The sequence below is a fragment of the Monopterus albus genome, unplaced genomic scaffold (genome assembly GCF_001952655.1).
Source record: "Monopterus albus unplaced genomic scaffold, M_albus_1.0 scaffold23.1, whole genome shotgun sequence".
Taxonomy (NCBI): domain Eukaryota; kingdom Metazoa; phylum Chordata; class Actinopteri; order Synbranchiformes; family Synbranchidae; genus Monopterus; species Monopterus albus.
In genome coordinates this window covers 2,735,478-2,760,566 of record NW_018127903.1, presented here as the reverse complement: position 1 = coordinate 2,760,566, position 25,089 = coordinate 2,735,478, and the positions used below count along the sequence as shown (strand labels likewise).

The 25,089-nt window shown below is 40.7% G+C and overlaps 1 protein-coding gene across 8 annotated transcripts in view; it reads right to left on the bottom strand.

Annotated features, from left to right (window-relative positions):
• ssbp2a (single stranded DNA binding protein 2a) overlaps window positions 1–25,089 on the bottom strand; it is a 47,848-nt gene that overhangs the window by 5,531 nt on the left and 17,228 nt on the right. For 7 of the 8 annotated variants that reach the window (XM_020594365.1, XM_020594366.1, XM_020594363.1 and 4 more), the window contains exons 2-7: window positions 21,131–21,203; window positions 17,843–17,904; window positions 17,528–17,612; window positions 2,091–2,180; window positions 454–513; window positions 310–376 (exon numbers count right to left, since the gene is read on the bottom strand). In XM_020594365.1, coding sequence (XP_020450021.1) covers window positions 310–376; window positions 454–513; window positions 2,091–2,180; window positions 17,528–17,612; window positions 17,843–17,904; window positions 21,131–21,203 — 437 coding nt within the window. Of the gene's footprint in view, window positions 1–309; window positions 377–453; window positions 514–2,090; window positions 2,181–8,312; window positions 8,516–17,527; window positions 17,613–17,842; window positions 17,905–21,130; window positions 21,204–25,089 lie in introns of those variants that run through there. The other variant, XM_020594371.1, reaches the window with a different exon arrangement.

The window sequence follows — 25,089 nt, the reverse complement described above, 5'->3', positions numbered from 1 at the left end:
TTAAATTTTAACGTAGTGCCATCATGAGTTCAACAGCTTAACTAGTCCAAAACCTGCAAAACTAAAGACATTAGCTTCAGTTCCAGCCGTACATGGAGTTTAGTGCTAAAAATAAAATCTTAGCACGCTAAAATAAGATGCCAGATAAAACATGTTCAAATCAGCATTTTGACACAATCGCTGTGGGCGTGTTAGTGATGGGGTCACTGCTGTGCCTTAGTGGTGCATCACAGAACTGCTAGAGTGGATGGAGACTTTTGGGATCTTTCAGGATGTGGCTGCACAAAAAGCTGTTTTGGTTACAATTACCTTGCTGTCTTGAGGGGTCCATTCCACTTGGTAACATAGGCTGGCTACCTGGGACTCCTCCAAGCCCCTACAGAGGAAAGAGAATCACTATTTCTACTAGCTACTGTTCCATTTGCTGCCTGCAGGTGTCAGTGTGGCTCCTACCTGACTGGGTAATCTGAGGGGTGGTCTAGGCCCTCCAGGGTACCGAGGTGACATAAATGGCTGGAAAAAAACAAACAAAAAAAAACAGTATAAATGCAGGAAAAATAACTCAGGCTTATAAACCCTGTGCACACAATCTAAATGCCAGTGGCTGCTGTATCATACACTAAATTCATAAACATCTATCATCTACATACTAGTAGAAATCTTCAACACAACCAAAGATCATGACAAAATATGCAGTCAAGATTAATTATAGTCCTTTTAAAATCCCTTTCCCACTGACAAAAGTGGTGGAGTGCTACAGGAAGTTCTTTCAATCTTTAGGACAAGAAACCAACCAGAATTACTGTGTCTGGCTTCTAAGCACAGGTCCATGACAGCAGTGTGGGGAGCAAACCACATTTTCACTGGATTGAATTTTTGGAAATAGACAGAGAATAAAGGCTGAGTTTTTTTTAAAGACTATGCCAGTGTATGTGTTAACTGTGTGGCGTTTGGCAGCATGTGTGAAAAGTGCTTTTTGCAGCTGCGAGTGGATTCTCACTTGTCCTCACCACAGACAGCAGCGATGCTGCTGCTATGTCTGCTGAACTGATGCTACTGTGCCGTGGTGAGAAAAGTCAATGTGCAGCGTCGGAGAGGTGATATTTCAACATGCCACTAGAGAGCAATGGTCCACTTGTTTTTGATCAGGATCCTTTCCTGGCTGTGTCGGAGATCCCTGAAAGGGAACAGGTGCAGTACTGTACGCCTATTTAATCACTAATTATATACAACCTTGTTTTTATATGGATAAACAAATAAATGTAATGATTGAACATAGAAACTTTAGGAATGAGTGAATCCACAAATTACTAAATTCATCAATTGACTCAAGGAATAAATCAACATCCTCAAAGCTAGATGCATCAACACCTGTTCATATATACGTATATCTACAGGTACACTATCTGTCTTTCTGCAGTGAATCACTAAATTCAGCTATATTATTTTCTTATCTGGTCCATAGGCAATGAATACTCTGGAGCCTGCACGAAGAGCTGACAATCAGGTAATTGTTGTTTTTCTCTTGTCATCAAAAAACAAGGAGATAGAAAAGGCTGCTCAGACTCAGGGTTGAGTTTTCTGAAAGCGGAGCTGAGAAATACTGTACATATGAAAGCTATTGATCTGCGTGTCAGATGTGAGCGTCTCAGTTTGACTGATAATGATGGTTAATCAATGTACAAGTGGCAGAGTCCTTTTGATGGAGAACAGCGAAGATCTGAGACAAAGCTGTGTGTGTTTGGTTTGCGAGAGAGTTTTTTTTTTCTCCTGACAGACTCTTTTCTTCTCTGTTTTGGGAAACACTCAGTGGTGCACCCACACACAAATAAGTCCAGACTGTACACACATGTACAGTCTGGACAGTAATACAGGCAGTTAGGCTTGAGTGAGTTCTTTGAGGAAAGACTTCATGGATTAAATAAGTACACATGAATAAACAGTAACACAGCAACACTCAGGATGAACAACAGGTCATAGTTTACCCAGTTCCACTTTTAGGTCACATTGCATAATCCTCTCTCTCTCTGTGTGTGTGTGTGTGTGTGTGTGTGTGTGTGTGTGTGTGTGTGTGTGTGCGCGCTCTGTACCTGAAAGAATCCTGGAGGGACTGGCCCCACTGGCATGCCCTCTCCAGGGGGAAGGTTCCCAAGGACAGGGCTGGGAGCTGCTGCAGCACTCTGAAAGAGGCAAACATACAAACAAACATACATGGAAACACACACAAAGAGTTTTAAACTCGGCAGAAACTACACACCTCTTTGCTCTGCAGTGTTGGAAAGTAACAAAGTACATTTAGTCAAGTATTGCACTTAAGTACAAATTTGATGTATTGTACCTTAGTATTTTTTATTTATTTTTTGTTGTTGTACCACTCCCACAGACTCCACTGCGTGTGCTTGATGTCTTACTTACTTTGCAGATTAAGGTTTTATGTACAAAACTAATGAGCTTATAAAATATGATGATTAAGGAACTCAAACTATAAAACTGTTCAAATTAGCTGCACCCCACCAACAATACCTGAATGTATCAGTGATAATAATATGGTATAATAAGGGGCATTTTTTGTATTACTTTTACTTTTGATGCGTTACGCACATTTTCTAATATACTTGTCATATTTTCAATGCAGTATGTTAATTAGCTAGAACATCTGAATGCTTCCTCCACTACTTAGGTGCTAAGCCAGTACCTATAATGCCAAGCCTTCACTGAACTTCCCGTAAATGAAACAATACATCAGTCGTAACAGAAAATAAAAATAGCAACCCAGTGGTCTTCCCCTCATCTTGTTTGCCGTCTCTCCCTCCCTGGGATATTTCCTGTACCTGCAGAAGCCCTTCCATGAGGCCCAGATTTATTTTTGTATTTGTGCATTTTGTTGTGCTTGTCCCAGACGAGCGACGCTGCCACATTTCAGCGCTGCCTCCATCTGCTTCCTGTGGTATTGTACTACTAACTAACCCAGAGTTGCCACCCAGCACCGGCCACTTCCTTATCCTCATTAGGAATACAGAGCAGACCACATGCAGTATTTGCAGACAGTGTACATCCATATATATGATAATGTGTGAACAGCGAGCACATAAACCAGCATCTCTGTGTGCATTTTATTTTCAGTATCTGCCCACTCTCTGTTCTACTTCTCTTTCTCTGATCTCCCCTCTCGCTTCCTCTCCGTCTCTGTAGGCGTCGGTTGGGCGTAAAGAGCCCCGGTGAAATTCACCCACAGCCTCTGAAGTTTCCGGCGGCTGACTTTTCAGGTCAGGGAGGAACGAGGTTTAATCAGAGCTGAGATATGGGCAGACCAACGACACTCTTGCATCCTCCTCTGCTCCACCCGACCACCCTCGCTATTCCCTCGTTCTCCCTCATATCTCCTAATCGTTAATGTACAACAACAGGGAGCACGATGCCATGCAGCTTTTTGATTCCATACTCTGCCACAAACAGAGCACGTATTTATCCCAGCAAATGAACATACAGATGGAAACGGATGTGTATTGTGTCTCTGTAGTTCAGTGGTGAGAGACTGGATTTGTTTGGTGTGTCTGCGATTATCTGAGTGTACAACATCATGCATGCACAGCATCAAGTGCTGTGATTTTGTTAGGTTTTTTTTATTTTTATTTTTTTCCCCCCACTTCCTCATTCTCCTTGCACCTTCAATTACCCAGAATGCCTTTGCTCCCTGGCAGCCTGGAGGTCTGCTGAGTTTGCCTTTATAGTAAGGAAAGAGGAGGAGAGAGGACAAAGCTGAGATTAGGAGTGTGTGGGTATGTGTCTGTGTGTGCATGAAGCAATGAGTGTGTGAGTGCAGTTTATGTTTGTTCAAGACAAGAAGAACTGGAGGAGCAGGGATAAAAAAAAACAAAAAAACTACCTGACCTGCTGACAAAGCAACATTTTTTACAAATACAATGGCGAGAAAAACTAAACAAAGTAAAAACAAAAACATCGCGTCAGGAAATATCCCTGCTCCAAAACCAGCCCCACCTTCCATCTATGGAAAACAAAAACAACACTGGCAACACAACACCTCTGGTACTGACAGTCTATCTTGATTATGACAAATCAGTTCGATCCAAATGAATGAATCACTCTGAGAAGGAGCCACAAAACCTCCTCAAAAGAGAGGCTGTCAATCTTTTTCCAGTTTGATCTTAAGAGACCACTAAGCTGGGGGAGTCACATGGTCTGGATAATAATGCTCTTGGCTGGGAAGAGTAACTTCCTGGAGTCTAAAAACTTTGTGCAGAACCAGGCTTGCAGTTTCAACTTTCTCCTCTAACTCCTGGCCAGAAGACAATCAAGCATATTTCTCAAAATGTCAAATTGTTCCTTTGGTACTAGCATTCACAGTAGATACCTGCATGCACTACATTTAATACAAATATCTAAACAGTAGTAAGTAATGCTACGAATCTGATATTAGGTTGCTTTTTAATATGTGCTCAAGAGCAAAGGATGTAAATTAGAATTCTTAATGAGCACTGACCCATTCATTTTTCTATTAATCAGCAGGCATTGTCTCAGGAAAAAAAAAAAAAAAAATCAATGAATAAATGGAATGAAAATTAGTACAAAATTCTGTGTCATGTTAAAAGGCTATAAGGGCAACAATACTCCACTCAGTTATCCAAGAGTTAGAACTAGATCAATTAACGGGGCCGATAAATTGGCTGATATTTGCTGATTGCATACTGTATGTTTTAGGTCATTTAGAAATATTGCGTTACATAGTTTGACCACCAGAGGGCGCTTACAAGTCATCAACCGTCAAACGTCTTAGTAATATATGGATGTCCAAGCTCTTTAAAAAACCAAATGTTTGTCCATGTTGTGTCTATGTAAAACATGACTATACCCTATATGAAACATTAATATGTGATTTTATACCAAAACAGCAGCCCCCAGTGCAATACATCGTAAATATAACTATTATAAAATATAAAGGTCTTCTGCTACGTCATGCATATAAATTTATAAATAGATTGTTTCTCTCTTTTTTCATCCCATTCTGTTTCTTATTTTAAATGCACATATTTTCCTATTTCCTTCCAAACACAATGAGAGCCTCTTTACTGAAGACAAATTCCTCGTGTGTTTAAACGGTGAATAAACGTGATTCTGATTTTCCCCTCTAAAATAAAATATTGGTATCAGCCTAATAAGTGAAGTATCTGTTGGGATAAATAAACATAACTGTACAAGGTGAATGGCACCGACACGAGCTGTGTTATCTATAAGCACAGAGAAAAAAAAATCTATAAAGTTAACCAAACTGGACTGATGGGGACGATAACAACATGAGCAGACATCCAAGTGGCAAACAGTCAATAAGGCTTAAGCATTTTTAGACTCATCAGACCTGTTATCTCTACAGGTTGTAAATGTTGGTGTTAACTTCAATATTTAAAAAATAATGCTATTGACTCAGTTGCACTAATGACCTCAATAAGCAGACTTCTGAGAGGCAATAGAGGATTATTTGATCACCATTTAATGTTCATTCCATTGTTAACAAGTTAGCGTTGCTCAGATTACTGTCGATAACAGTTCATTTGAACATGCTGATGTGCTAAGACCTTTACTATACCTCCCCTCTTCAAAATCTACCACATGCGCTGTTGATAATTGACAATGAGATTGCAGAACTTTACCTGATGGGATCACATCAATGTGGTGCAAATAGCTCATATTAGCTACAACAGCACAGTAGTTAATGTTTACTGTACATTACTCTAAATCTGACTTGGTCAATTCCTCTTGCCCGTCTCTGTTTAAATGCTGATTCACAGCCAAGCTCAACACACTCCAGCACTTATTCTTTGTAAACATGGAACACACATTATTACATATTGCCAATACTGTATACCCTTTACATATCAGCGTTTACAATTTTCTGACCAAGCTGAGAGAGAAGAACAATGACATACTGAGCTAGTGGCCTCATACTGTACATTAACATATGCTATCATAGTATACTGTATGTTACTGTGGGATGTAACTGTAAACAATATCTTGATGCATTTTATCAAACATAATATAAAATATCAAACATAACATCTTTGTATCCTAAAAGCACCTCCATCCCATCTGCCCTCCTTCTTTGTACCAGTTCAACTCTCTCTCTTCTGCTTGTCTGCTTCTGAAATTATATTATATGCTCTTTACATTTATAGTTAGTGGCATTGTAACCAAAAGGTGTTTGTGATGAAACCTGAGGCAGTGGAACAGCCCCCACATGTTCTCAGATGAGCACCTGCATCTCCTGGCAAATGCATTTGTTGCATAAATTATTCAAACCACCACCCTCCAAGAGAACGCTACAATATACCAGACATGCACAACAAGGCAGAGTACAACCCACTACAACGCCAGTGAAACATCACTAAAGTTCACTGCCCTCCACAAGGACAAAATACCCCAAAAGGGAATAAAATGAGATCAGTGACTGAAAGAGACACAGGCAAAAACAGATTCCAGTGTCCAGGATTTAATAACTGGTAAAAAAAAAAAAAAAAAAAAAAAAAAAAAAAAAACTCTTTTCCCATGTGGACTTCGGAGTCATAGTAATGTTGAGAGAATTTGTGTGCAACCTTCTCGTCAGATGGTATGGATCAGAAAAATGCACCAACTACAGGCTCAGCTGTGTGAGGACTAAAACAAAGGAGGATGACCTTAACCCCTCTTATACCATCTAAGCACATGTCATCGTTCACTCTTCCTCCACACAAAAGGATGCACTTTACTGATATACAGCCACACTGCTTTTTCTTATCAAGCCTCTTTAGTGTTACAGAACTGACTCATTATGAGCAAAAAAAAAAAAAGTAAATTAATAACATTTTATGTGGAATGATCGAAACATGCGGTGCTTCTGTGTAGAAAATACAAAAAAAAAACTGCTGAAGGAACTGTAGACATTTAAATGTAGTTCAATTATACTACAGTTCACTACCTTGCAACCTAATCAGACTTTCTCCATACTACACTAATCCCATCAGATTAAAGGGCTCAGTAATACTTAATGAGATAACTTGCAAACTCTTTTATCTCTATTTGTTTACCGATTACGTCTCTCGCTAATGTGTGTGCGTAATGCATGCTAACTTTGTGTGCGCGGGCGAGTATGTGTGTGAAGGTGGGGAGTCATTTTCATTCAGTACTTCTCAGAGTGAGAGACGCTCAGAGATGCGTGAGCAGAATCTCAAAAGGCTGTCTGTGTCCATCTCTCTCTCTGCCGCTGTCTCAACCTGCATCGGCTGCTGCCTACTCCACCTCTCTGTCTCTCATAGCCAGCACTCGCTTCGCACACAAATCAGCTCTGTCTCAATTTAAAATAAAAAAAAAAAAAAAAAAAAGGGCGGGGGATGTTTTTTATTTTTCTTTTTGTCAACAAAAAGTCAAAGAACAAATTGATTCTACTAACAAGTATTGATGGTGTATTCAAGCCTGTTATTCCTCCATTGCTAACCAAAAACAATTAGAAAGACACAAATGCATTTTATCGGGTGACGGGCATTGCGGTTATTTTGACCTTCGCTCTCCTGCTGTGGTAAATACTCACTAGCAACCCAAATGTGTTTTTATCTGCAGCTGAAAATAGTCCCCAACAAATGCACTGCGTTTCTCCTGTTTCACTAGTGTTTGTGGAAAACTGCAGTCTAAGCCCAGATGCTTTCAGAAATTACTTAGCATTACGAATGAAATTATACAATGGTGCACGACGATTTGTATTTAATAATAATGCATGGGCCTGGGGTTGAGTGCCACCGAAAGGATAAGGAAGTCTGAAAGTACTGGGAGACAGGCTAAGGGCTGTTTTTTTTTTATTTTCTCTAATTGTTTGATCCCTAAAATGTCAAAAAAGTGAAAAATGCTTGTCAACTCAAATGTGACATCTTCACATTGATTGATTTGTCTGTCAAACTGCTCTCTGCCAAAAGATATTCAGCTTGCTATGATATAAAACACAAAAAAGCAAAAAAAAAAAAAAAAAAAAAATCCTCACTTTTTAAAACTTGGAAAAAAAAAATGTTAACTACAGAAAATAATGAATCAGACAACTGATTCGTTATCAGAGAAGGTGCACATTACATTTCCAGTGCAGAAATGAATTGATTGTTTTCAGTATCTAATATTTAACACTACTGTAAGTTCATGAACGGCCAGTGATTATTGTCAACTTTCTCTCTTGCTGGATTCTACCACTGTGGAAAAATGCCATCAAGAAACAGCATGAGAGTGCGACAAGACAGAAAACTACAAATTACTGCAGAGTGAAGTTTGAGGAACGTGCTCACACATCTGTTATTCTGTATGCTGGCTGCATTTGGGTGGCAGGAGGGGGGCATTACTGGGGTGTGGAAGGGTTGCCACTGAGTCTCAAGGCCGCCCGCTGTAAAACAGGATCTCCAAATGACACACCACACAGGAAGGAACTCCGTTGCTCCTCCCTCTCGCTTTCCTGCTCCCTTCATCCTCTCAAATGCCATTAGTCCACTTCCTGAACAAGGTCGGGGGAGAAATGGAATGAAAAGATGCTACCAGTCTGCATGACACACACATACAGTGCATACAGTCACAACACACATGTGAGTGTGAGAGCAGAAATGCAGTGACTGTATTAGTGTATATGAACAAAATATAACTTTTTACTCTTTCAGTCACTGTCAAAAGCATAACTACACTGTGTCTGTAATTAATGGTTTGAAATAAGCCAAAACAGTGACACCCACAGAGAGAGAGAGAGCGAGAGAGAGAGAGAGAGAGAGAGAGAGAGAGAGAGAGAGAGAGAAGCGTGTTTAGCAATACAGAGATGAGAATGGGTGTGCTCTGCTTTTGGCCATGTAATATTTACAGTCTCCTGTGGCGACCAGAGACATATCAACATGCTCCATTGTCCAATCCTGGGCCAAACTCACTTTACAGTTTCAAGACAGTTAAGCTTAAAACCACCCTCTGGCATCCAAAGCTGCCCTTCTTAACCAAAACGTGCCATATGCTACACTCATAAAACACAGCAGTGAGTGGAAAAGAGTGTTCTCACATTCCAGATCTCTGCTGTTTAGTAACAAACTCTGGCTGAGTTCAAGCTGACAAGGAAAAAAAGAAAAAGATTATGTGAGTACAACCACATATTTGTGTTAGCTGCATGTTAACCATGATACAAACCCAGACTGCTGTGGCTGATAGTCCAGTGTCATACATACTAGGTCCTTTTTTTTGTAGCTTTGACAATCATTCCTTTTGGTCGACAAATCCTGAGTAAAGACAAAACCCAATGATGATTTGCTCCACTGTGTAGCGACCACACCTAAACTTAAAGCCACTGATGTGCTGTGCAGGCCAACATGTCACCTAACACTGGATATGGCATATCTACTGAATTAAATACAGTCCAAACATTCCTTCTTCTGGCTATAAATATCTGTTGCTCAATGCATCAATCCAACAGTCTATAACTTCCTCCATAAAGTCAAAAACTGTTTGCCTCTATAGCAACACCTGAATAAAGGCTCCCACTCAACAGTATTGACCACAAAACAAAGGCGACATACTATATATCAGGGGTCTGACATACAGTAGCTTTTTTTCTCCTTACCATTAAATTTCTCTTGTTGGCCAAGAAGTATTTAAAACACATCAATAAGTCAAACCAATCCCATGCACACTGTCCTGTACATACTCACTAGAGCATTAAATGTCTTTTAATCCATAAGAGAAACATTTGCTCAGAACTACAGTGCCCAGCTGTTTTAGAAAATCACTCAGCCCTTTTGATTTTTGAAGACTATAAATCTAGGATACATTTTTAACGGTTTACGTCTTCTTTAGAAACCAGCGGCCAATTCAGAATGTAGTGAGAGACTGGAACATGTTTCTGGGTTTGGTCAGAAAAACATGGATTAAAGTTAGTCCACCTTCTCTGGCTCTCACTGTTCAAACTTCTACATCTTTTCTATCTTTATCACTCTCAGCATCACATTTTCTTGCACAACAGAATTCCCACCAGACAGACACTCTACTGTAACATTACAGCTGATTACCACGTAAAATGGAAACGCAACACTAACCTACTTGCCCTCGGTGGGTGATTAAAGGTAGAGGGTGATATTAGCTGCAATGGGACTGCCAGTGAATGGTGTTCCCTTTATCATTATCGACACTTGTAAAAGTCTCAGAGGCTGCGAGGAGCTGTATAATATGTGAGGTGGACCCTCGGGCTGATACTCTGTCAGATACAGAGCTGAGAATGATAGTCACTTTGGAGTCACACCTCTCCCACCACTGTCTCACAACAATGGGGGAGATAAGGGAAAGGTACTGAACTCTGATGCGAGGAAGAGACAGCTTTAAAAGTCATTGCTTGATGCAATGATTGAGGCAAAGATGATTGATTTGACTGAAATCCACAGATATTGTGATCTTTAACAAAAAAATAGATTTAGTTCTTTTAAAATAAATCATTGGGCAACCACAGAGGATTGAATTAGACAAGTGGCAGAATTTATAGAAAGGCTCATCAATCCAAGGCACAGGAGGAACTGGTGAGAAGTCACTTTCTGCATCTCATCTTGCAGTCCTTCTAGTGCTAGAAGGCCCGACACAAGAGACAGCACAAGATAAGGATCTGGGTGTCTGCACCAGCAAAAATTCACTGGGGTTAGTTGGGGTCAAAGCGGTAATGTGCCAATCTGATCGTGTCAGCGTTCTAGCTTCACCCTCGTGCTCTCACTCTGTAGTCCTGCCACCACTTGTACAGACTGTTCACTATGATCCCTTTCACACATCCAACCTGTAGGGCATTTCTGTAACTGTCCTCTCAGATGGGTCAGGGAAGACTGGATGTTAAAGTATATCTGCAAAGAAAACATGCTCACGTTGACTCATTTAGAACTGAAACATTAAATCCCAGTCTTTTGTGATTAAAGGCTAAACATCCAACATTTGTTTGAATGAAATAGAAATATCCGTGAAGACTTCTGGATGAAGCTGCATGTGTGAAAAGCTCAGATAACACCTTGACTACAGACATGTAACATAAGCTCCTGACTGAGACCCTTATTTTTATAATCAATAGTAATGATAACAGCTGCAGTCAAACTGGATATGACTCTCCAGTACAGCACAGCTCTGTTAGAGCTTGTTGTCATTCTCACACCTTCTTGTGTTCCCCTGTCCTCAGTTAACCTCTCCCCTCCACTCTGCCCCATGCCCTTGTGGTTGCCCCTGCTCTCTGCAGAGCAGCAAGGCGCGCATATGTCAACATCACATAAACACTCCACCTCAGCATGTCCAAACACGCATGTGACATGACTCAGCGTAACGCACCAGTGGAAAACACACTCCTCTGAGAGCAGAGGGCTGAGCGAAACAGGACAGGAGATGATAAGAGACACAAAGAGGAATGCAGAAGGACAGATAGAGACAGACAGAATGAAGTAGAGAAAAAAAAATGTTGATTTCAAAAAGAGAGGGAGAAGCAGTGTAGAAGTATATAAGCATACGGTAAGTTCACCACTGAAATCTCTGGCTTTTGGTTTAGATTGTGAAAAACCACTTCTCTGCTCAACCTATGGAAATTCCCGTCCTTTTCCTCCCTTCGCTTCTGCTTCACTCAGCTCAGTCTTCATTGCCATGGCGATGATGTTACAGTGAGTCACCTCCACATCCCCCCCGCCCCCCTCCTCAAACCGCCAAGAAGGAACATGTGAGTGTGTGATAGAGAGGCAGAGACACAGACACTGAGAGAGAGAGAAGGAGATAGAGGAGGAGAGAGGGCTCTGTTTCCCTGGAAACAGACTGGGGGTCTCCCCAACCCCCATTGGTTCTCAACTGGTTGGAATCAGCTTGTTACCCACAATGCTCGGAGCCAACAGTCTCTGTTTATAGGTTCTCTGTTTTGCTCTGTCTCTATATATGCTTGCACACACATCAACACACTAACATGTACTGGACAAAAAATTCAGGGTAGCATTTCGTGCCACTCTCAGGTTAGGTTTATGCTAATTCATAATCAGATAATAAAAAAGGACCTTGCAGGTTTTTTGTTATGACTGTGATGACAAATGTGATGCAGACAGCAGCACGTTTTGTATTACGTCCTGACAAATAACAGTAACGTTTGAATAGTAAAAACCTGTGGGGGAAGAAACTAAAGACTTTAAGGAACTAACTAATAATCAATTTGTGAATTTTTCCTGTAAGAGGTCTTCAAAAGACTGACTACAGCTGGTGCTATGAAGCTATGAAAAGCAAGTTATAGATGGTTCAACTTAGACTGAAGGTTAGAAAGTTGTGCTGCAATTTCAATTGATTGGTTGTGGAGAGGTGGCCCTGCCTGAGAAGCCTACTTCTGGGGAACGAAAGTCCCACAGTCAATAACACAGCTGCAAGGAAGCTGGACTGGTGAGGTGGAATATTTAATTTGGTCTGTGCTCCTCTCAGAGTGGCTCTCAACAGGATTATTTAGGCAAAACAAATTTGCCAGACTTTTTTCAATTTGACCATTGCTCGTAATAGACACTAGAGACACAAAACAAGTTAATTAGCCCAGATTACTATATATTAATAGATTATGAAAACAGAAAAAAATCACCTGAAGAGTCCAAACCGGACAGACTGCATCAGCTGGGGAACACAAATGTGCTCAGTAAATTTCTGCCCACTATGTTTTGATACTTTCTGGGTACATGTGGAACTTTCAGCCAGAAGAGACTGAAGCATGTTCCATCATTGCATTGCTAAGAAGAAATGAAACATTAATTATTAATAATTTTAACATAACAGCATTTTCTATTGCAACTTTCTGGGAATGTGTCACTGGGTTATTAAGTCACATAACATCGTTACTTTAAAAAGGATAAGGGTGACTCAGGGTAAAGATCCATTTTACGAGTAAAACTCTGTTCTGAGAAAAACACAAAACATAAAATGTATTCTGTTTTGTGTAGCAGTACACACTTATGCTGCACGCTACATGTCTGCCATTGCAGACAGGAGCTGTTTTCAGTTAAACCCCAGGGTCACCACCCCTTCCTGTCCTTCCAGGCTTCCAGCCTCACACAAACACACACAGTACACAATGTGTGTACTTGTGTATCCAAAAAAATCAGGATGTAAATGAATAAAGCACCAGTGTGCTACACATCTACAAACGTGTGTATCCTTCAGATGTACAATAAAGGCAGAATATGTGAGCTGCTGTTAAATTGAGCAGTATGAATGTAAGATCTGTCGGCCTGAGACGGAGCGTTTTTATCAAAGGGGGCTGCTCTTGGCACTGCCTCGTCATCTCTTCTTCCCCTCTAACTGCCGTGCGCCTGCTATCTCCCACAGTGATGCCACACAAAGATACCAGACTCCCCTCGCTGCAATACTTGCCAGTAACACTGCTGCCTTACTACTGTGCATTTTAACTCTCCAGCTCATCCATCTGTCATCCTCTTTGTTAAGTTTAAGTTAGCTAGCCCTGTACCGGGAGCCAGCAGGGTGCAATGACATTAGTTTTTGTTGCTCTTTTACTAATTTTTGCCAAGTACCAAAATCTTAAAATGATGCTTCTCAGCATAGGGACCAAGTTTAAAGAGTGTCCTTGCCAGTCACCCTGTGAAGCTGCATGTCCCACTGATTCTGCATGTGACCTGGTTCTCTAATTTTGTCTACTTGTCTTCAGCATTTCTATCCTTATTTTTTTGGGGGGGGCTTACCTCCATGAGAATCAATTAGAAATTCATACATTGATGAAAGAAAAATATATAGCTAAAAGCCCAATCATAGTGTGATAATAACTAGTTAGGACTTTCACAACAACTTACATTTCAGTTCACAGAATATTTTCAGGCAGAAAAAAAAAAAAACTTGATTCATTCATGAGGACTAACGTTCCAACTAATGACTTGCTTCAGTTAACAAATATATTCTTATCTGAGGCTGCACAGAACAGCCAGTACAACTGTTCAACACTGATAATCTCCTGAAATCAGGAGGCAGGTACCTCTGTCAGTGGACTGTTTTTTCATCTGCTCTCCCATTCTCCCCACAGTTTTGGTAAGCCCTTCAAGCACCAGTCTGCCTCTCCACCCGGAGGCAAACTCTCTCTTCCAGAACATACAAGAATAATTCACTCAGTGAAATTTGAACATGTATAAAGTATATGTATAATTATTCCACAAACTAGGAAGTGCCACCCGCAAATACACAATCATACACCAATGCCCTTAACAGCATTTATATGCAGACGTTCGCATTTCAATTAAACTGGCCACTTTTCAGTACTGCAAACACTTTAAATGGTCTAAATGTCATAGTTCGGTAGAAGAAACGGTGCAAATATGCTTAATATTGTTTCCACAGGTCTTACAAGCAATTTCATGCTGACTCGATTCTTTCTTGTGCTGCTTTAATTTGCTCATATTTTGTAAATGATCAGAAGTAATTAGTTGGGACAAAAGTTTGTTGTCAGTAGAGAAATTACTCTGTTGTTCCACCGGAAATCGACTGAAAACAAGATTACAATCATATTTATCACAATTTATTAATTATCTTGAGACATCACAATATATTTGTTTTCTAAACCCACTGATGTTAGTGATGTAATAATATTTTGCACCTCATGTGACAGCTGCCACTTTTCAACTTTCAAACCCAACACATGGTCAGGAAAAGTCTCAGCTGCCTTGCTTGTGTTGATACCTTATTCCTCGAAGTCAGAAAAGCAACAGCAACTGACTTTTGCCTCTAATAAGGCCATTTCCGGGGCGAGCATAAGAATTTAAAAATAACTTGTTTTTATGACATCATGGCCCCTTGCAAATGGAAACCACTCATTTAGTATTGAGAATACAATTTACAAAGCACTTAACAGAACTGTAAAAGGTCTTTCGGATGGTTGAAAAGCCTTGTCTGAGGATGGAAATCAATAACACTGCATCTCTCTTCACTTTGTTCGTCAATCTTTCTTTCTTTTTTAACATCAGATGACTATATGAATGTTGTAGAACGTCTCACACATTAAAGTCTATGGATATGATTGACATATACGGCACCGAACCACATACTAACATCATGCACATGTAAACAAACTTACAAAAAAAAAAAACATTGCTCAAGCCGTTGCTTTAATTCACAGTTGTATCACAGGTAGTTCAAACTGGGATAATCGTGCAAATCAAGTCAAAAGCCAAGTCACAATCTCATCAATTATCAAAGGAAAGGGACACAGAGACGATGCAATTGAGCTCCTACATCTTCCTAGCATTAATTAGAACTTCATTCTGTAATTAGCTAACTGAAAATAATTACCATCAAAATATCTGATTAAAATCTCCACCAGTCTCAAAGTCAGAAGACTTAAAAAGAGACACCGGCATCAAATTAATACGTGCTACTTTTTCCGACGACGTCCACCACGGTTGTCCCCTCATTTTCTTTTAATTGAGCGGCAGATATGTGGGTAGTACCTCTGATTGGATCTGAGAAGCAGCAAAGCATTGGAACAGTTGATTGAAAGTGACCTTGGTCTAATTACAATTGGTCTCATTATAATTCTCTGATTACATCCCTGCAGGAAATGTAAGAATAAGATGTTGTTGGTGGCCTCTGCTAATGATGTTATGATATATTTGGAGTGATTTGTGAATTGGATTGATTCTTGTGAGATAGGAAGAAAGAACAATATACTGTTGCTGTCACCTAAAGAACAATTAGATTTAATTACTGTAAATGTGTTTTGTTTATTTGTACTGAGATGCGTTTCAGACAATCAGAAAGATGTGTCTGTTTTCCCTCTTTGTGATGCCTCCCGTTTTTCTATCAGTCTTAATGTTCCCCTCTATGTTTCCACCTCTCTACTCTCCTCTCTGTCTGTCTCTCAAGGCTGAGGTCATGCTGCCCTCCAGCTCTCTTCCTTGAAGCCAGGATGACATCATCACATAGCTGCCTCGTCCTCGGAGTGCCTATTCATCACCGCGATCATCATCGCCAGCATCAGCAGCCTCACCACACATACCTACTGCAAGAAGATAAAAGAGAAGAGAGCCCGACCAGTTCTGCAGGATTGCAAGCCCAAAGGAAAGAGGGAGAGAACCACAGAAAGGGAGAGAGAGAAGAGGAGGGACGATCCTGCTGGGGTAGGCAGAAACCCCTGACCTGTGCACTTCCAACAATACATCTCAATAAACCACAGTACAGACAAATTTGATGAGTCAGACTTCAGGCTACAGAGGGAAAACAACAACATAAAAAGCAAGAGAGTTGAGTCCCCCCACCCCTTCTCCACCTTGCAACATCCCACATGGAGAGGCAGACTTCCTCTCTCTTAGTCACCAGCTAATCCTAAATTCTGGTTACTGGGTGGTGCATAACTGAATCAACCCATGCCTTGATGTGTGGGAATTACAGCAGCGGAGCCCCGCTGAGAAAACACAGCAATAAACAATGCTTCCAGCACACAAGCCACTGTGTCTGCCTGCCCAGTCTGCTCTTCAGCATAATCCGCTCAAAATACTCTCAAATACAGTGTATTGTGTATGTGCAACATTTGCTGTTCTCTGGCTGAGTACAAGTAGCGAGTACTATAAACCTTAGGCAGTATGTTCTCTATACTTCTTTATCTCACACTTTGAAGGTCACAACAAGGATTTAAAAACACCACCTCAGGTCAAACAATCTCACATGGTCGTAAAGACAAGTTGCAACCATATGATAACCAAGCAGTGCAAAGCATATCAGTATGTCAGTGATGAGTCTCAGTGTCATGGACTGTATGTGCACCGAATTAGCGCCTATTATATTGATATCAGCTCTAAATCCTAAATCCAGTTTTATATGTACCATTTTAATCACAAAACACCAGAAACAAGCGGCTCTCTGTCATTAATATTGCTCTTTGCATCATATAGGAAGCTATAAAGTTTCATATTCGATAATGTAAACAAAGCAGAGACAAGCAGATGGAGACACAGACGCTGGAGTGCCGTGCTGCCCTCAAACATTACCTTGATGAGACTTCATACAGGCAAATTATACAATATAGCCTTGGAATTGTGAAATGATCCTATCTTACAATATCAGTATATTTCAGAATGTGCTTTTTCCAAAGTCTGCTTTTGCTTTCACTTTTATTTCATAATGCCACTTGTCATCAATTAGTCTTTGTGTGTCGATCAAGACAAATAGGGAGTTACACTATGTGATTTTGGCTGTCCGCACATTCACGTCAAAGCAACAGTCCAACACAGAAATGACCGGCAACCAGCAAAAACAACAACAAAAGCTGATGAAATACCATTTTATAGTAATGAGCTTTATAATTTTGTTGTGGTATTCACAAGATCTAGTTATACATTATAAAATGTGACTGTTTAATCAAACAATTATTTATTTTATAACGTCAAATCTATTCAATACTGAGCACTTAGTATCTCCATTTAATATGGCATCTCCCAGCACAGATTCCTAAGCTAAGCGGAGAGAGCCAGAAAGAGCAAGGAAAGCAACATCAGTGTAGACTCACATAGTCATGGAAAGCCTTGGCCTCACTGGAGTGTTCACATGTGTCTCTTCTCTCTGGAGCTGCACAGTAAAGGTCCCAGAAAACACTACAGCGAACAAAGAGGCACCGAGAGGAGAATGGTGACAAACCGGAAGCACTGGTGCCTGACCAAATAAATCAATTTTAAAGGCAGCATCAAGGCAACAAGTATGACTGTATTATCATCAGAGAAAACCAACAAGAGGAGGAGGAAGAGGGAGAGCGACCATTTTATTCTGTAATGTCAGAGAATAAAAACAGCATGCATCTTGACTCATTAGACACCAAAACACTCACCACCACCATGAGTGGAGGAACCCCGGAGGTTCTCCTAATGTAATGTTCTTCTCCCATCGGATCTAGACAGAGAGAGAAAGAGAATGAGATGCTTCAGAAACATATTGAGTGTAAAAACATGCCCGACATCTGTATACCTGCTTTACAAGGCTGGAGAGGGTGCAGGGGAATTCTTATAACACATGCCATTATCTAATTATATTATCATTCTCATGCCATGGATTCTAAGTGGATAAGTGAGTCTATGTGTGCCTTGAAACTTTGTGTGTGTGTGTGTGTGTTTCCAGAGTCAGGAGGTGCACAGTCTGAGGTAAGAGACATGTACCTGCTCCTTATTTACAGTATGGCCTTCCTTGTAACTGATATCCATCCTGAATTGCTTCTTTATTGCTTTTATATATTATTTCTTTTCTTTATAGTTACTGTAATATAAGATTTCTTCCTTGCTTTTCTTTTTTCCATCCCTCATGCCTTCCTTCCTAATAGATTAAAAATTGAGGTACAAACTAGCTTGTGTCCAGCCATGTCTGATGGTAATGTGTTTATTTTAATTTATCCTTATTTAAGCAGGAAGGTCCCATCAAGACACACGATCTCTTCTAGGGAGCCCTGGTTGTATAGCTGTTAGCCAGCTGTCTTAAAGAGGGGTGCGATGATAATCCCTAATGGGAATAAGGTTGTATGCTTGCAAGATACTGTATCTTTTCCTTAAAGGCATTCACCATAAAGTTTTTTAAGTAAAAGTAACAACTAATTGTGTGAAGAATGCTAAAAGAGAGCTTGAGTGAGAAGTTAAAAATTCTGTCATCTTTCTCACCTGTCAGTAAGTCGGTTTTTGAAAAGTAAAAGTATCTGATAATGAAGTGTTATTGTATAGTATTGTGTAAAAACAACAACAACAAAAAGGAACAAAACAAAAAAACCCTCTTTTGTAATGTTAAAAGGGAGACGCAAAACAAAAAAACCCCCTCTTTTGTAATGTTAAAAGGGAGACATACTGATAATAAATTTTAACTCTGTATTGTTTGTCCAACAGTCTTACCAACCCTCAAAGCTAATGTTAGCTTAATTAGCTGACAATCAGAACCTGAAGGCAACGCTATTTATTTCAGCTATTAACTTCAGCTATTAATTTGAAGTGGTAAATCCTTGCCCCTGTCATCACTGTTAACTGCACATGTTGTTTGGTAAATTCCAAAAGTGAGTCGCAGAAAAGGGTTTGGGTTTCAGACACTGTTCAACCACCTGACAAACACTTCGGTCGAAGCATTCTGATGCCTTAACACTCTAGTCAAGGTCAATAACAACCAAGAGTGCTGACATCACCTAGAGTGCAGATGATTATATCTGCACACAGTGTCCAATGGCTGTGCAAATACATACAAACACACAAGACACACATGCATCTGCGGGCAGCAGTCAGATCACATGATAACATCATTGTTTTGTCTGCCACTCCCATCTTTAAACAGACCCACATTACTTTCATTCTGACTGGTCAAGTGATCCTCTGTCTTTTTATTTTCCCTCATTAAAATGCCTCACGAGTATAAGAGCTAAAATACTGTAACAGAAAAAAAAAATGATTCGCTGCACTTTAAATCAGACTGTCCTGACTTCAGGTGCAGATCAGACACAGAGGTGTTTCAAAGGAATGCCTTTAAAGTTATCCCATGTTTTGAGTCTAAGTTCTAGTACTAGACTAGCTTGATACATTATAGGCAGCCACCAATTTCCATACGCACCATTAGAAAGAAGGATTTACTCCCTCGTGATAGCCCAAATGGTACAAAGATGCGGAATGGCAATGACATCCCTCATTTCTCACATTTAATTGGCTGTAGCTCAGTGCAAACATGACTCCAGACAGTTCAGGTCAGGACACTTTTTACAGTCACTTGCTCTTTTACTCCCCATTCATCTGGAAAGCATAGAAAAACAGCAGTGACTGTGTCGGCATATCCTGTCTTCTTGTGGTGTGTGCTCCTGGGAGGTTCATTTACCTTCACCATGCTACAGTTAGACCCCTTTGGTGTGATTAGTGGCAGATGGAGGCTGCTCTCATTCTACTGAGGGCTTAGACTGAGGAAAGCCCTGCCTTCACAGTTTTCTTTCTCCCCATATAAATAAACTTTTAATCTTTTTATTTTCAATTTATTTCTTCATGCATTATGTTAATTATGTGTCTTTTTGTTATTATTGTTGGAGAAATCAGTTTAATTTGACAGGGTTCCATGGTTTCTTATAGGCTGCTCTTCTGACCCATCTGTCTTTAACATTTGCATGTACTGTAGGTATTCGGGTCTGATTCGTGACTCGTCTATCTGGGCTCTTGTTTCCTGCGCCTGAGGACACATTTTAAACAGATGGGGATGATAAAAAGTGAATAACAGGCCTTTAAAGCCATGTTGTACTCCACCCCACTATTCCAGCAAGAGCTACATTATGGTGTAATGTTTACCCTGTCTGTGTACATATGTGTGCATGTGTGTTGTGTACAAGCTGTGTTTATACTTGTTGCCCTCTTAGCTAACGCGTTCTCACACTTGAAAACGACACCGCCTATCCTTTTTATCTCTCACATCTGTCGAAGACAGAGCCAGTGATATGGCAGAGGAAAGGGTGTCAGAGAGACACAAGTGTGTGTATGTGCATATGCACGAACACGCCAATTCAGAGTGATGAGAATTGGTGCCAGCTTATGATGTAACCTTTTCCATCCCCCTCTCTTTTGTTCTCTTCTTCCTCTGGCCAATCTACAACAAGCTTCTAGCTACTGTCTTCTATGCTGTAATTTACTGACAAAACACCAGAATCAACTGACCTCATTTTCATCCCTTCACCTTTTTTACCTCTGCAGAATTAAAGTGAAGACAAGCTCACATCTAAGGGAGAGCAGTGGATAGACAGATCAATACGAGAGTGGAAAGATCACAAAGAAAGTATGCAGATGCAAAAGAATAATAATAAAAAAAAGACAAGAATGAGAGCGAAAGAGTTGAACTGCTGCAAAGATCACAAAATGATGTTAGCTGAATAGATCACCTCCAGTCTGATGAGTGTAACTCTGTTTGCTCTGGCTCCAAATCTACTAAATGCAACACTAATGTTAAAAAGCCCATCGGCTGCTGTTAACCTGTTGGCTCAGCACTGTAAGTCCAAGCTAATTCAGTTAGCTGCTACATTTACTGGACACACTGTATGAGGGTCAAACCACCCTTCAGTGTGGACACATAGCACAGTACATTGGATGTAGTCTCTGACACATACACATAAAGCACGACTTACCTCTGAGAGAAAGGTCTGTGCTGACTTCTGTGCTCCTACATGCAGCAGGTACTCATACACATACAGAGCTAACCTGCACAGAAAAACACAGTGGGAGCAACATTCAATCAATAGATGTTAGATTAGTATAAAAACAGGTTAACACTATAGGACATATGACACTAGAAACAGAAAACAACTGCTTTGGCACCAAAGACAACTATACTTCCTACTCCACATTTTAGATAACTCCATTTCTAGCAGGGAGTTTCTCTGAGTATCGCCTAAAGATAAAGACAAAGGAGCCAATGCATTAATGCAAAATGACAAACAGTCCCAGAATGCAATGTACAGTGATTTGTGAGGGTGTCACAGTCACTTACAAATCTCATGAGAAACCGAAAGACACACACAGGCTTATAATCATAAATCACCACCCGAATGCCAAACAACAGGCCATTTTAGGACATTTAAAATTCACCCAAGCTCATTCTACATCTAAAACCCACGTTTTTGAGCAACAAACAACACGACGAACTAGTGGAACTGCACTGTGAAAGACCTCACCCTGTGCCTCGGGCTGTCCCCGGAATCGCTCCCATGCCTTTGGTCACACTAAGAATTAATTACAGGCTTGATTTGTTAAACAATTCTCCTCATTGTGTGCAGCATCTTAGAGAAGACTTGGGGTGACGAGCTCCACAGGAGATCAACAACAGCTCACAACAAAGTCTTACATTTAAGATGGTGGAACTAATGTGCTTTAGGCATTCATGTTTGAAAAATTACTCACATGATGAGTAAATTATCAAAATAGCTGCTGATTTGTTTTCTGTTTATCATCTACTGGCATTAAGTGGCAAATCATTTCAGCTATAAATACGGATATGATAACGGTGATGGGCGACACGCCTCATAGCAAGGAGGTTCTGGGTTCGAGCCTGGGCTGATCTGGTCCCTTTCTGTGCAGAGTTTTCATGTTCTCCCTGTGCGCCTCCATGGGTTCTCTGGCTTCCTCCCACAGTCCAAAGACATGCAGCTTAGGTTGATTGGTGACTCTAAATTGCCCGTAGGACTAAGTGTGAGTGTGTGTGTGGTTGTTTGTCTACATGTCAGCCCTGTGATAGACTGATGACCTGTCCAGGGTGTACCCTGCCTCTCGCCCAATGTCAGCTGGGATTGACTCCAGCTCCTCTGCGACCCTCTTCAGGATAATGGATGGGGGATTGAAGCATGATGCAGGACAAACTTTGACCTGGATCTCGGTGTGTCTGTGTTTGTGTGTACATGTGTATGATTATGTATAGTGAGGCTTGAAAGATGGTCAAACTGGGACAGCAGCTGTCACAGAAGCCATGCTGAAAGGAGCCACTAGTCCAGACCCCTCTTATATTGAGGTAAAAATAAACTTCCCAGACAGCCGTGTCTGCCTGTCTGAAGATGATGGACTGCACACCTTTCTGCTCTGCGCACAGGTACGCCATCTCCTTGCTTCCCCACCCCCTCCCTCTTTACTCCCCCTCCTGCATTTCCATCTCTCTTCACCATCACTTTCATCTCCTCTCTTTCTCGTCCTCTCACAGTGCCTTTTCTGCCTTGCTTGTACAGATCTCTTCTTGCATTCCTCCTGGTAAGAGGCCATGATTGTTTAATGATGAAGGGAATCTCTTCCTCTTTGTCCTTCTCTCCCTCTTTTCCATCCCCACATCTCTCCTTTCCCCTCATAGCCCTGCAGTAATGTTTAACCAAAGAGACAAAGACAGAACGTTTCACAGGGACAAGGTTAACGGAACAATGTGCAGCTTGACAAAACTCTTGACACCTCGACAACTGAGCATGAATAAAAGATGTGCCCATTTTTTCAAGGCACTGTACATGTCTGAACATTTAGAAGAACAAACTTGTTCAGTCATTCTGTTCTGCACTGTTTTCCTGGTGACCCGTCTGAATCTGTCACTCTTCCCTCTCAACCCTAATGTCAGCTACAGCAGCAGCACTATAGACCTATGTATTATTGCATGTATCACAGTAATAGCAATGACCCTGATAGCTGCATAATTCTTTGTATTAGAAGGTATAAACAAAGACATGAAAGCTGGTCCAAAGCATGCATTGGCCTGTATCCAGTCAGCTATGTATTACAACACAAAAATGCAGGCTCACACAAAAATGCAGGCTCACTCGATAACTGCCTTTGAGGGAGACTTAAAGGTTTGACCTATGATTGATTTCACAGAAGAAGATCTGACCTGTGGACTCGGTGTAGAAAAAGGGTCAAAGAAAGTGTGGAAACCAAGGCAGGGTAGACGGATGAGGGCAAAGGAAGGGATCAAGGTGACACAGTAAAAGAAACAGAACCAGAGGGTATCAGAGGTAAGTAGGCTAATGCAAGTTTTGGAGAGGAAATGAAAGGGAATGAAAATAAAGGATGTCCCAATGCATTCACTGCTCCTAACCTTAATGCACTGATGCTTGCAAATATGTACACATAAGTCAGACTTCTACCACACTTCTCTCTTTACCTCAATCTCTTTGTATTAACACACAACCAGCAGCAGGCACATTTGAAGTAGGCAGGCAGTACAGCTGCATACGGAGGCACTTTGTTAGCATTCAATATCTGTTGAACTCAAAACTAATAATTTTCTCAAAGATGAGTGAAAGGCTTTGAAAACACTAAACCCCCCCTTCTACACCCTGCTCTCTCATTGTTCAGTTACTACTTGTTCAGTCGAGCCTCGCTCTGATAAAAGCAGCCAACTATGTGGAGTTTGACTGAGGCAAAATACTGAGCACAGATAAGGTTGGAGGATTAGAGGACTGTAGAAGGTTAAGAATCCTCTAAATTTGACACATCAGTGTGAAAGCATAACAAAGACTCTCTCGTCATTAAATAAAGTGTCGGTTTAAATAATCTCTACATTAGAATTTGAGGTAAAAGTTCTCACAGTAAGGCAGCCGGTGCATTTAGTCCATTCATTCCCATTAAAGCTCTTGTGGTGTTTGCCCTTGCTGTTAGAAAACTGAGCACTTTTTTTTTTATCTCCAACCTGTCTACCTTGGTAATTTGTGTTGTAAATAAGAACCTCTTTACATTAATCAAAACTGTAGACAGGATGATTGAAGAGACACATGCACGTGTGTGTGTGTTGTGTGAGGTAGTGATGGTGAGTAGGTGCAAGTGAAGAACGTGGGGCAGAGGTTGTGTGTATATGTGTATGTAGAGGGGACTTAAAGACCCACACCTCACCCTTTTGTCCTTCTGTGAGTCAGATTTAATTAAATTCATATTTGAAGTTGCCCCCCCAACACACACATACACACTCTTGCTGCTCCTGTAAACCTGCACAGGATGAGACAGTCAGTGAGCTTGAAGAGTCAGAGACTTGAGCTTAGCTTAATGAAGGCAGCAGGCAGAAACAGTGACCAGCTTCTATGCTGCGTTGTTACTGAGCCGCGCACAGAGGCAAGCAGAGAGATGAGAGTATCGCAAAGTCTCAAACAAAACCCGTTTCCTCAGGATCAGCATTTGGGAGGGATAAGTAGATCACTGTTAATCATTTTACTGCCATGGAGCTCAAAGTCAGGCAAATCACAACAGACAATGGCTTCAGTGATTGAATTTGCCTGTTATAGATTAGCCCCAGATTATTTCACCCTTGTTAAAGATGAAATGGAAAAGTGATTACACTTCTGCTCTGAATCGGCATGTTAATTGACATGTTTACAAGGCCTGCTACCATGCGGACACAGTCTAACACATATTTGACCAGGAAAATCTAATGAAATGTTAAGTATGTGAAAAGTAATAAAGTTCTTGTCAGTAAACATTCCATCCCCATCAGTGACATACCTCTTCAGCAGATTTATAACAATTACAATACGGCCACAAAATTCCATTCCAATTTGTATTTTGTAACTGAACATTTTTTTTATTTAAAGCCACACCTGCAGATATTTTTCTGTAAAAATTACAATTC